The sequence below is a fragment of the Cherax quadricarinatus genome, chromosome 80, assembly GCF_038502225.1.
Source record: "Cherax quadricarinatus isolate ZL_2023a chromosome 80, ASM3850222v1, whole genome shotgun sequence".
Taxonomy (NCBI): domain Eukaryota; kingdom Metazoa; phylum Arthropoda; class Malacostraca; order Decapoda; family Parastacidae; genus Cherax; species Cherax quadricarinatus.
Window position 1 is genome coordinate 16,318,823 of NC_091371.1, and position 13,648 is coordinate 16,332,470.

The window sequence follows — 13,648 nt, forward strand, 5'->3', positions numbered from 1 at the left end:
TAAAAATGCTAGAACTAAAAAACATTTAAATCACATGCTGTTATTGACTACAGCATTTTCTCTCATAATGTGTTCCACTCGTGAGTGTATGCATGCATTTGTGAGTTCACAGACAGAATATTTTGAAAAGTAAATTTTTTACTTATTGAATGAAATGTTACCTTCAGGTGGTCCACATTGACTATAATGTATGCTTTGAAAAAGGAAAAAATCTCCGTGTCCCAGAGAAAGTTCCCTTCCGGATGACTCATAACATAGAAGCAGCACTAGGAGTAACTGGAACTGAGGTCAGTAATTCTAGGCAGTAAATTTAAATTGGATTACATCTGATTACCCTCCCACCTCCCCCCTCTATCTTCAGGCACTGTATGACCCTTATGGGTTTAGTGCTTCATCAGTATAATAATAATCATCATAATTTCATGCTATTTTATTAATTATTATTAATGTTTAGAGGCATTTCAATCACCCTGACTGTGTTACTTTGAGTTTTTTCATTCCCTTTCACTTTATTCTGCATCTGAACATTCACCAGCATGTAGATCAGGTGTAGATAGTGATACAGAAAAAATAAAATAGTGCACATGAACTTACTTCACAGCATTGATGTTAACTGATTTGTCTTGGACTAACCCAAAGAGTTTGTAATTCACAATTCAGGGGTTTGGGTCTGAAACAAAAAAAAAAAAAAACGTTTAGAAGCTGAGACTATGGAATAATAATGGTGGTTGAATTTGTAATAAAAGCATTTCTTTTTTTACAATTTTTGTGACAACTTTTTTCATATTGCACCTCAGGGTGTCTTCAGAAATGCATGTGAGCAAGTGCTGCGTACTATGCGCCGTGGAAGAGAAACTCTTCTCACCCTTTTGGAAGCATTCATTTATGACCCTCTAGTTGACTGGACACCAGACAGTGAATCAGGATATGCTGGTAAGAATTTAAAATACTCTTAATTTATAGTTCATTCATAGCAGACTATAAATCTCAAATTACTGGTGTATAAATCTTGTATTACTGGTGCAAGAATATTTATTATTATCTTTAACTTTATTATCTTCCAGGTGCTGTGTATGGTGGTGACCAGGCATTGGTATCGGGAGCAAGGCAGAGCCGACAGCAACTGGAACGTGGCCTCACCCTCAGTATGTTTGCTGTTAGAATGGCAGAGATGAAGGCTGACTGGATTGCTAACAAGTAAGCTCACTTTGTAGTTTTTAGCTAAAGTTTGTAAAAAAAAAAGAAAAATTAATGTTTTGAAAGTTTTTCTGATGCAGTACAGTAATGATATGTAATACTATATATTATTTTTGAGCAAGGTAGCATTTACGAAGGGATTCAAGGAAACCAGTTTTCCAGACCTGAGTCCTGGAGGTGGGAAGTACAGTGCCTGTACTCTAGAGGTGGAATGGGAATATTACAGTTTGGAAGAGCATCTAAGCTGTAGTATTGGTATGCCTCTGGCAAGAAAGTGATGGAGTGAGGGAAAGTGAAAGTGTTTCTTCTTTTTCAGGTCACCCTGCTTTGGTGGGAGACAGCCAGTGTGTTAAAAATTAAAAAAAAATGCCTCTGTTATATGCGTACTTGTGTTAGTTCTTGTTCTGAAGGAGTATTGAAAATATTGTTTGTGAAAGACAAGTAAATATCTCTTAGTGATTACCCATTTAAGTCTGCCAGAGGCTAGCATTCTATCTTCCCTCTTAACTTTCAACTGACTGATATAATTGAGCTTTATCATATCTATTTTTTAATCCATGTATGGAATTCACTTTCATTATGTCATTGCTTAGTTGATGGAGCAGGAATATTAGAAGAAATATAGATTTAATTCTGAAATTAAAAGGATTGTGAGTGAAACCCATGAATGGAGTATTGACATATAAACAGAAATGAAAATAGGCATTCATCAATAACTGATGAATAATAATTTAAACTTACGAGAAACCTGCGAGTAAAAAGTAAGAAATGTAAATACATTAAGTAAATGTTGCCGAAGAAAAAAGATTGATTATTTGAGCTTCATATTTTCCTTCATCATCATTTACTGAATTATTTGTTAAAATTGTTATCCATTTCCTTTCAGATTGGAGGTGTTACATGCCATCCCAGAGGTGGAAGTCAGTCTTGGTGAATGGCTCACATCTCATGAACTACTTGCCAAAGCAGAAGCCAACTTACAGGACGGTCACCACCTTATGGCTGTGCTCAAGGTAATATACTCTGTACAGAATATTTGTGTTTTTAAAGGAACTGTCTGCCTTGGGTAGCATCCTATTATACAAAGGAAATACTGTAGATTATGTATGCTTTCTGTTTGAAGTACTATGTATTTTCAGTTAAATCATGAAGCATGTTGCTATATGTGATAAATACAGGGTTGCAGAGTTCAAAAAAAAATTATTGCAAACATCAGTTGCAGAAATGTGTGTTCAGGCAGTTAGTGTCCCTTTCCCTAATAATAACAATATTACTGCATCATAAGTGTATCTTATGCTATTTATCTCTCTTTGTACTTTCTTTCTGACAGGAAGCTGAAGCCAACCCACAGCATACTTTATATAGTCTGCGTCCACGCTATGAAGAATACTCAGTGGTGAAGAAGTCAATTGATCGTGCCAAAGATCTTGTCAATGCTCGCATCTTGGAAGTGAAACAGTGGCACACACTGTATTTGGTGAGAAAGAAAAATATCTTCTTATTTCTAACTATCTGGGAATTATATCTCAATCATCACTCTATGTTATTATGATGTAGACTATCTTTTAACACACGCTCTATTAACACTTTTGCGATGACCTCGTTGAAAAATTGCAGTGTATTTTTGATGACCTCTCTGTATTTATTGTTTAGCAGGAGTAAATTATTAGGGAAAAATAGATAATAGACAGTACATGAAGGCTAGTAACTGATAATTTTACTGTATTTACTCATTCTTGTGATTTTAACAATCATTTACTTTCCCATAAGTGCATTTATAAGATTTCAGGTACGTCTTGCTACTTCTACTTACACTTAGGTCACACTACACATACATGTACAAGCATATATATACACACCCCTCTGGGTTTTCTTCTATTTTCTTTCTAGTTCTTATTCTTGTTTATTTCCTCTTATCTCCATGGGGAAGTGGAACAGAATTCTTCCTCCGTAAGCCATGCGTGTTGTAAGAGGCGACTAAAATGCCGGGAGCAAGGGGCTAGTAACCTCTTCTCCTGTATATATTACTAAATGTAAAAGGAGAAACTTTCGTTTTTCCTTTTGGGCCACCCCGCCTCGGTGGGATACGGCCGGTGTGTTGAAAGAAGAAAGAAAGAAGTGCATTTATACAAATGTTGAATATTCTGGTAATGAATCTGGTTCAGATCTGATTACCTCCCATTCTCTAGGCATTGTATGACCTTTAACATCTGAGTGCTTCCTCATGAATATAAAAATAATAATTTACTGTAACCATTCAATAAAGGGTATTATTTCTCAATATAAGCAACTTGCATCAGCACCAGCCTCTTGGCTGCAATGAGCTAACAGCTACATCATTTTCATTATCAAAATTGATGTTGAATTCTTTGGTCAAAATTTTAGGTACTGTTTTAAGTTTCCAAAAAATTTCATTGTATTTAAGATATAAAAAATAAATCTGCATGTAGCAGACCTCCATTAATAATGGAGTTGTTTTTAGTGGAAGAGAAGCATAAAGATATACATAGGATTTTTATACACGTATGCTTGTTCCAAATTTTTAGACAGCTGCACGAGTTTTTGAAAGTGGACAAGCGGGGGAATGGCGTGCTAAGGTTAGCAGTATGGGTAACCTTCAGGCCAGTATGGCTCCGGTGAATGAGTTTCTGACCAAGGCTGGTCAGGGCCAGTTGGCTACACAGTGTGAACATACAGAAGGTTGGTTTCAGTTTTTTGTATTCTCTGATCTTTTGAACCATATACTTTCTATGCTTGATGGATTATCATTAATTCTCCATTATGTTTTAAAACTAGGCCATATTTGCAAAGTAATTAATTTATAATAAAGAGGGTATTCTGAAAATTAGAAGCAAAGAGATGAGAAAATAATTGTATCATTATGATGCAAATCTATTCACTCAACTCAGTTGTATGTTTTGAAAAAAGTGTTTGATATAAAGTATTCACAGTTGGGGCTGATAAGTTTTAAGACAACCAGAGATGTATTTTATATGAAAAAAATAACAGAAATAAAGTTCTAAAGTGGTCATATAATTTGACTTCTTAAAATTTAATGGTTACCACTAACAACTAATAAATTCTGTCGCTACTGTAAGTATATTTTGATCATTATGTTTTTAATGTAATGTATTTAATTTCCCTCATTTTTTTTAAAGTTGAGTTAGGTAAAGTTGTAAACCAGGTGCAAGGTGTCCTTGGTAGCAGTCTTGACCTCTTGATTAAATATGGTGGTGTATGGGTCAATTACCCTGCGGACCACTTAACACGCCACCGCCTCTCACAACAACTGGTGTGGCTTGCATCTCTTCTCCAAGATTTCTCTCTAAATAAGTAAGTAATCTGTGGAAAAAAGACAAAAAATTTAGAGAAAATAAAACAGTATAGAAAAACCTAATCTCCCACAAGTGATTTGATGCTGGACCAAAACAGACTGACACATTACATATTCTAAGTGCAGGTTATTTGTGAATTGTGTTTTGCAATTATGGAGATTTGTTCCTGGAAGCCACAACAAAGCATTTGTAAAAATTAACAAGAATGAGTTAAGATACAATACTTAAAGGTTTAAAAATATATATATACTGTGAAGTGCTGATGATGATAAAAGAAACTGTGCCTGTTGTTGGTTCTGTGAGGCCATATTTGGAAACTGACAAATTTTGGTAAGGCAAATCAACTTGAAGTGCAGCAATAATAATGAAATATTAGTAATAATCCAGGTATAGGCCAAGGAATCAGTACTGTGAGAAGTCCTTATAGTGTACTTAAAATAATGTACTACATAACTTATGAGTTAAGAGCTTGCATATATATATATATAAACTGTACCATTCACATAGTTTTACTCTGCACAGTTTAAGAACAGTACAGCAGTTTAAGTGTTGAACAGTATGGCAGTGTTAGTGCTGTAACAGATTCTATTCAACTCAAGAATAATGAAATATAACAGGGACTTTTTTATACAAACCATGGTACGGGTAGAGATTGAACTTGCAGCTAGTGAGTCGTAAAACTCCAGACCAGCATGTTAGCTGCTGGGCCAGCTGGCTACAATAAGATTCACCCAACTAGGTATATTTATACACCATAGGAAGGTTAGCATAGGCACCATTGTGACCATAAATACAAGTTTTTACAGATGAATCTTCCACCAGCATGGCTGTGATAAACTCTAGCTTAAGTCCCCTCAAAACTGTCATCATGACTCAAGAAATCGTAATGACACAATTACAAATGTGCCCTAGAGGGCATGCCACTAAAGTTTGGATTTCCCATTGCAAGTTAAGGCAGTAATACAGATTTGGTTGATACATATCAGTACAGCATAATTTTCTCATGTTGGGTGTTACTGCCAAGGCTTAAGCACTTCGCTGTCAAATTCCCTCATATTCTTTTTATTATCTCTGTTATCCATCCACTTCATAAACTGTAATAAATATAACAGCCATTAAAAGCTTTTTTCTTGTTTTGTTTTGTTTTTTAGTGCTCAGATGATAATTAGCAAGAGCCACACAGATGCCTCAGAAAGCAGCACTGTCAGCCTGGTGTGCAGTATTGACATGGAGCTTCACAACAAAGCCCTGCAAATTACCTCCCAAATACAAAAGGTTTGTCTTACACCATACATCACACTGGTCACATGCTGCAACTGAGACTTTTCATTTAAAGTAAGACATCACAAAAAAAAAAAACGGAATTTTTTGTATCTAATTCTTTTTGGTGTTCCAAAATTGGTCTGAATTTCTTCTTGTTTTGTTATTCAAATGATGTTGTTTTCTAAATACTGTACTGTACAGACTAATATTATCTCACTATTCTTACTTATATCTACCATTTTGATTACACGTGAGTAAGTTATGTAGCACTACATGCAGTTGTTAAATTAATTATTGTAATTAAAATCAAACATTTCATGTCTGCTTAAAACCCATTCATATTACTTAAATAATTCATCACTACTATTACCACCACTCTTGTCATCACCGCTGCTGCTGCTGCTGCTGCTGCTGCTGCTGCTGCTGCTGCTGCTGCTGCTGCTGCTGCTGCTGCTGCTGCTGCTGCTGCTGCTGCTGCTGCTGCTGCTGCTGCTGCTGCTGCTGCTGCTGCTGCTGCTGCTGCTGCTGCTGCTGCTGCTGCTGCTGCTGCTGCTGCTGCTGCTGCTGCTGCTGCTGCTGCTGCTGCTGCTGCTGCTGCTGCTGCTGCTGCTGCTGCTGCTGCTGCTGCTGCTGCTGCTGCTGCTGCTGCTGCTGCTGCTGCTGCTGCTGCTGCTGCTGCTGCTGCTGCTGCTGCTGCTGCTGCTGCTGCTGCTGCTGCTGCTGCTGCTGCTGCTGCTGCTGCTGCTGCTGCTGCTGCTGCTGCTGCTGCTGCTGCTGCTGCTGCTGCTGCTGCTGCTGCTGCTGCTGCTGCTGCTGCTGCTGCTGCTGCTGCTGCTGCTGCTGCTGCTGCTGCTGCTGCTGCTGCTGCTGCTGCTGCTGCTGCTGCTGCTGCTGCTGCTGCTGCTGCTGCTGCTGCTGCTGCTGCTGCTGCTGCTGCTGCTGCTGCTGCTGCTGCTGCTGCTGCTGCTGCTGCTGCTGCTGCTGCTGCTGCTGCTGCTGCTGCTGCTGCTGCTGCTGCTGCTGCTGCTGCTGCTGCTGCTGCTGCTGCTGCTGCTGCTGCTGCTGCTGCTGCTGCTGCTGCTGCTGCTGCTGCTGCTGCTGCTGCTGCTGCTGCTGCTGCTGCTGCTGCTGCTGCTGCTGCTGCTGCTGCTGCTGCTGCTGCTGCTGCTGCTGCTGCTGCTGCTGCTGCTGCTGCTGCTGCTGCTGCTGCTGCTGCTGCTGCTGCTGCTGCTGCTGCTGCTGCTGCTGCTGCTGCTGCTGCTGCTGCTGCTGCTGCTGCTGCTGCTGCTGCTGCTGCTGCTGCTGCTGCTGCTGCTGCTGCTGCTGCTGCTGCTGCTGCTGCTGCTGCTGCTGCTGCTGCTGTTGTTGTTGTTGTTGTTGTCCACTAACCAGTTTTGTCGAGTAATCCAGTTGATGTCTTGATACATCTCAATCACACTGTAGCTTTCTTTTAATTAATGCAGTTGTATTTTAAATGCAAGATCTGTTATATGTTTCAAAGGGATATTCAGTTATAAAAATGCATTTTACAACCAGGTTTATGAAAGAATGCGAGCTGAGGGCCTGAACGACAGAGTGATGGTTGTTAATACGGTACAAGAGACATCACGATCTATTTCTGCACTAGTAAATGATCATGGGATATCAGGAGTGGCAGCTGTAACATGTGCTCTCCTCAATTCCCTTACACAACTTACCAGTGCCAGGTGTGTTTGCAGTTTATTATTTATTGTGTAATTTAATTATAGCAGTGGAGGTGGGCAGTCTGAGGAGCATATGGGGTTATAAGAGGATAAAGTCAAAAAAGTGTTTCTTTTTTGGGGTCACCCTGCCTCGGTAGGAGATGACAAGCATGTTAAAAGAAAATCAGACTGCTTATTTTTTGGTTAGAAGTGTGATGTGAAAATTTGTATTTGATAAGACAGGAATGTGTACTGTGATCATATATGGTAATTATGTTGAACAGAGGATTATTTTAAGCAGTAAAGAGATATATTTGAGTGAATTTTTTAAGAGTCAGAAGATAAGAGGACAGCTGAGAAGCTGTCAAAACATATTCCAATATCGTAAATTATTTCTTTATTCACCTTGTATTCGCACCAAGAACATACTCCTCTCTCACTGCTATTATTTTGTTCAACATGCTGCCCATCCTCCACTGAGACAGGGTGACCAGAAACAGAAACACGCTCGCCATCATTAATACTATCACTGTCTTGCCAGAGGCACACAGGTACAACAGTTTAGATGTCACTCTAAACAGCAAATATCCCAATGACCTTTATAGTGCAGGTACTCCAGGACTCATGTCTGGCTAACCAGTTTCCCTGAGTCCCTTAAAATGTTACCCTGCTCACACTCCAACCGCTATTATTAATAATAATTACATGTTTTCCCTTTTAGGTTACGTGCAGACAAGACTGCTGCTGGCACTGGGGAGGGCCTTGTGGACCTCACAATTGGAGGACTCTGGTGGTTACGTGAGAGCATGGTAACCCTGGGTGGGATGGTGGAACTGGTGACTCTCCTCACCACACATTCCCCTCCAACCTATCCCCAAGAGACACCTGTTATACAAGCTGTGTCTGCTCTCCATGATGTGTTTGCCAGTCTCCATGTATGTATCTAATCAGTGATGAGAAAAAAGCTCAAAAGTGTTTGTACCTTTAATATAAGTATCTTCTTTCAACAAATTGGCCACATCCCACCAAGGCAGGGTGGCCCAAAAAGGAAAAAGAAAGTTGCTCTTTTTAAATTTAGTAATATATACAGGAGAAAGGGTTAACATTAGTATATTACATTAATACATTAATTCTCATACTGTATGAGATTTATATACACTGGAAGTAAAGAGTATCTTGATAAAATCAAGAAGTGAAAACGATATACGTATGTATATGTATTGTTCAGAACATTTACTGAACCAACATTTTTGTCACGAGTGGCTTGTGGTGAAACATTGCCTTTAATTAATGTCCTTAACTGTACAGAAGTGGGCTAGTAACCCCTTGTCCTGTATACATTACTAAATTTATAAAGGGGAACTTTCGTTTTTCTTTTTGGGCCACCCCGCCTCGGTGGGATATGGCCAGTGTGTTGAAAGAAAAAAATGTACAGAAGTGTGTTTTTCCACATGTACACTGTCATGTAGACAACTGGGTGACATAATCATCCATGTCATATGAAGCACCGTGTCATATAATTGATATTAGGCATGCAGCTTGGCTCTTCTATGTCAAATTTATATTTCACTCAAAGATCTGCTTCCTTGATATCACAGCTGAGAGAATGTTTAGTAATACCTGGAGGAAGTAAACACCAGTGTTACAGAATCCTACAAGGAGATACAGTTCATCACTTGCAAGTTTCATATTTACTTATGATTGTGAATTCTCTTAAAGTACTTTGCTTCCACACATTGAAATGGAAACACTTGTAAACTGATAGTCAGTATGTGTATATTGTAAAAACTACTTTAAAATCTTTGTCATTTTTTTATCACACTGGCTGTTACCCACCATGGTAGGGTGACTTGAAAAAATCACTTTCACCATCATTCATTCTATCACTGTCTTGCCAGAGGCCTGTTATAAGAACATACCTACCAGCTTAAACCACTGACCCAACCTAGTCAGGTTCAGGTCACATCCACTTAAGGAAAGAGCATAGCATCAGACCCACTATCACAAGCTAGTTGGGTCCAACTCACACCCACTCATGTTGCAGTTTAAAAACTGTAGTGTAAAGCACCCTTCTGGCAAGACAGTGATGGAGTGAATGATGGTGAAAGTTTTTCTTTTTCGGGCCACCCTGCCTTGGTGGGAATCGGCCGGTGTGATAATAAAATAAAATATTTTTAAAACCACACAATGTTTTAGCTTCTATGATGGTACTCAGGAGTTTGTTCCATTCATCCACAACTCTGTTACCAAACTTGTGCTTTCCTGTATCCTTTCTGAATCTGAATTTTTCCAACTTGAAACCATACTAGAAGTAATGGCAGTAGTAGTAACAGTAACAGCAATAGTGGTAGTAATAGTCATAGCAATGGTAGTATTAACAATCATAGCAACAGTAGTAGTAACAATCATAGCAATTGTAGTAGTAACAGTCACAGCAATAGTAGTAGTAACAGTCATAGCAATAGTAGTAGTAATAGTCATAGCAATAGCAGTAATAGTCACAGCAATAGTAGTAGTAATAGTAATATTATAATACAATATACAGTGTTAGTGCAATGTAAGATTGAGATACTCTGCATTACTAGGTTTCAGTCAACACTTATATATTCTCTACAGAGATATATGTGCAGTATAATATGGAAATAATTATTACAGTATGTATGTGCTAAATAAATATTAGGGCAATATTTTGAAACTGTGGAAATTAGTTGGATGTATGGAGTTACTAAAAGTAATAGTTGGATGGCTGAAGAGGGGGTGTTGAGGTGGCTTGGCCATTTAAAGAGAATACAACAAAGTAGAATGACTTGGAGAGCGTATAAATCTGTAGGGAAAGGAAGGCAGGGTAGGGGTCATCCTCGAGAAGGTTGGAGGAAGGGGGTAAAGGAGGTTTTGTGGATGAGGTGCTTGGACTTCCAGCAAGTGTGCATGAGCATGTTAGATAGGAGTGAGTGTAGATGAATGGTTTTTGGGACCTGACGATCTGTTGGAGTGTGAGCAGGGTAATATTTTGCGAAAGGATTCAGGGAAACCGGTTAACCGGACTTAGAGTCCTAGAAGTGAGAATTACAATGCCTGCACTTTAAAGGAGGGATTTGGGATATTGGCAGTTTGGAGGAACATTTAAACTGTCAAATCTGAGCGCCTCTGCAAAGACAGTGATTATGTATGAATGAGGGTGAAAATGGTGAATGATGATGAAAGTTTTTTCTTTCTGTGGGGATTTTTTTTTCCTTTTGGGTCACCCTGCCTTGATGGGAACAGCCAACGTGTTAAAAAAAAAACTGAAACTAGGTAGCAAAAATAACTTAAAAAAAAACAGAAACTTTTCAAGAAAGTGAAGGTGGATGTGGTGTCAAAAAAGGTTAATTCATTTTATATTAGACTTCTCAATATATTTCCAGCTTCTCAGCTTTTAGAAAATAAAATGTTAAGGGTGATTAGTGTATACAAATTTTCAGAGTCAGGATATAAGTTTAACTTTTGATTATAAAAAATGCATAAGTTTTCATGATCATGAATTTGAAATATTGTAACTGATTTAAATGAAATTTTGCTGTATCGGAGTGTGCTTAGCTCGTATGAATAATTAATGGGTGAAATAGAAGAAAAATGAATTAATGAGGAAAAATATACATAGTTTTGTTAACTTTTCATATGGAATTGCAGGAATTGGTTCTAAACACCAGTGGAATCATCATCGTAGAAGGTGTTCGGTTGTTTTGGAGAGGAGAGCCATCTGTAGTTAATTTGGCCACAGAGCTCCAGTCTGTTGTCTCGAGTGCCCCCACATCACCCTCTGCACTCTGCCAGCAGCTCACTACACAGCTCCGACTAATGATTCTCATGATGCCTGTAAGTCACACATGAAATCTTAAAAGTCTGCTCCAACACATTTTTACTACATTGCATGTTTATAACATTCTTCATTCAGATGTTCTGTCAATACTGTATAATTGTTTAAGTGAATACCATAGCACAGTACCAAATTTTGTGTAAAAGTCTGCACTGGAAAATAGAAAATTCAAACACATACTAAAATGTTAACCCTTAAATGGTCCAAACGTATATATACGTTCTCTCACGTAGCGCCCCGAATATTTTGAGAAAAAAAATTGTTTTATTTTATAGGAAACAAGAGCATGTGTTACCCAGGCGTCCCCAATTTTTTTCATATGGCGTACACTTGAGTGCACACACCCATTCTCTCATGTCTAGGTGACTCAGGCCTATTGTGCCAATGTTGAATGAATGACAAATGAAACGTATATATATATGTTTGGGGCGCTATGCGAGAGAACGTATATATACGTTTGGACTGTTTAAGGGTTAAAATTAAAATCTAGTCCTGCCTCCTTTCGAAAGCTCCTCTTTATGCTCCATATCCTCCATATTTTTTACCACATATCGGAGTGTTAACAAAAAAATTACTTTCCGTAAATGACTAACAAATTTCAGATTGTTATAATAAATATACTTTGGTTATCGTGGAAATTTACAGAATTTTAAAGATGAATTAGTGGATAAAAATGGTTGGTCAGTCACATTATTTATTTGTGTGCATGTGTAATAGATATGTGGGTCAGTAGGTCACCAACAGCAACAGCCTGGTTGACCAGGGAATCAACAGAAAATCTTGGCCAATGGCTGGGATTCAAGGGTAATAAAAACTCAGAACTGGTTACAAGTACATATATGTACTATAGATTAATTCTTTCCCCCTTCCTCAAGGAAGGTGCAGTTATTCTGGTAAGGGACTCTTGATCCAGTTAGAGAAAAAGTTAATTTAGTCCTAGTATAGGCTTAGTCCACAAAATTGCAAAAATATTAAGTGTGTTTACTTCTGAATATGCAGAAGCCCAGTGCTGTCACCTCTCTCAGACTATTTTCCAACATAACAAGAATCAGAGAGTCCACAATGTATGTTTTCATGAAAGTGTAGCAGTTAGCAGTGTTTTATGGATAGTCTAAATGAAATTCAGCTTAATGGCTGTTTCTCTCCAAAGTTTTGTTTAACAATGTAGTTAAAATGACAGGAGTCCTCACAATTAACATGGGTTGTAAATGCCAGACAATGCTCAGAAATTCTTCGTCTCAAAAATGACATTGTCTAAGGTGTTTGTGTATGAGACTGTATTAATATAGACAAGAGCCACCATTCCACACTCGCTCAGACTAAACAAACAAACACCAAATAATGTACAGATGTATAATACAAACATATAAAATTAAACATGTGAGAACTGGGAGGCAAATGTACTAACAATTCTCTCCAACTCTGTAATTATTTATCCATTATACAGCCTCGCCATGAGGATGCTCTGCAGGAGGCCAAAGCACTTCATCAGAAACTGATAGAAGTTATTGAGAGAATCACATCAGGAGGATCCACTGGAAAGTCTAGTGCTGACATGAGCCAAGGTCAGATGCTGCTCATGGGCTTCCATTTATTGTTTGAGGCTGTAGAGACACAACTGGACCAGCTGATGGATGCTGTTAGTCATGCTCCACTTCCTCAGCCCTGGCCTCGAGTTGATACAGCAAGAGAAGCTGCTGAAATAATGGTACACTGTTTACACTCATGTAATGAAGCAATTTTTGTAATGAAAGATATATTAAGGTTGTTTTCTTGTGAATAATTAATTTTAACTCGAGTAAATACTTAATATGTAATTTTTCAGGATACTATCCATCTCCCACCTAGGCAGGGTGACCCAAAAAAGAAGAAAACTTTACAGTTTTTTTATTTTTTTTTACAACAAACCTCAGTATCCCACCAAGGCAGGGTGAACTGAAAAGAAAAATGCAAGTTTTTCTTTTTACATTTAGTAATTTATACAAGAGAAGGGGTTACTAGCCTCTTGATCCCAGCATTTTAATTGCCTTTTACCACATACATGTCCAATATATATTCCTTGACATCAGATATAAGTACTACAAAATTAATGTTTCCCATTAACATTTTTAGGCTCCACTACAAGACCCAGCTCTTCGTCAGATATTAAGATGTTTGCTTCGCGTCAAGAAGGTACAGACTATCGTTGAATTTTTCACCACAGCTTATCAGTCATCACCGTCTTTCAAGAGAGATGAGCTAGTTGGTAAGTTCAACATTTCTACCCAGTTAACTCCCTTTCTTGCCTAGTATGCAAATCATTTATTTTTAACTGA

At 38.3% G+C, this 13,648-nt stretch overlaps 1 protein-coding gene across 1 annotated transcript in view; it reads left to right on the plus strand.

The window, feature by feature from the left end:
* Positions 1–13,648, plus strand: part of nonC (serine/threonine-protein kinase Smg1) — a 134,974-nt gene that overhangs the window by 83,102 nt on the left and 38,224 nt on the right. The window contains exons 43-55 of the mRNA XM_070102179.1: positions 168–287; positions 798–933; positions 1,065–1,197; positions 2,084–2,210; positions 2,528–2,674; positions 3,744–3,897; positions 4,356–4,530; positions 5,684–5,807; positions 7,332–7,501; positions 8,199–8,412; positions 11,147–11,332; positions 12,781–13,041; positions 13,446–13,578. Of these exons, the coding sequence (XP_069958280.1) occupies positions 168–287; positions 798–933; positions 1,065–1,197; positions 2,084–2,210; positions 2,528–2,674; positions 3,744–3,897; positions 4,356–4,530; positions 5,684–5,807; positions 7,332–7,501; positions 8,199–8,412; positions 11,147–11,332; positions 12,781–13,041; positions 13,446–13,578 (2,080 nt within the window). The remainder of the gene's footprint in view (positions 1–167; positions 288–797; positions 934–1,064; positions 1,198–2,083; positions 2,211–2,527; positions 2,675–3,743; positions 3,898–4,355; positions 4,531–5,683; positions 5,808–7,331; positions 7,502–8,198; positions 8,413–11,146; positions 11,333–12,780; positions 13,042–13,445; positions 13,579–13,648) is intronic.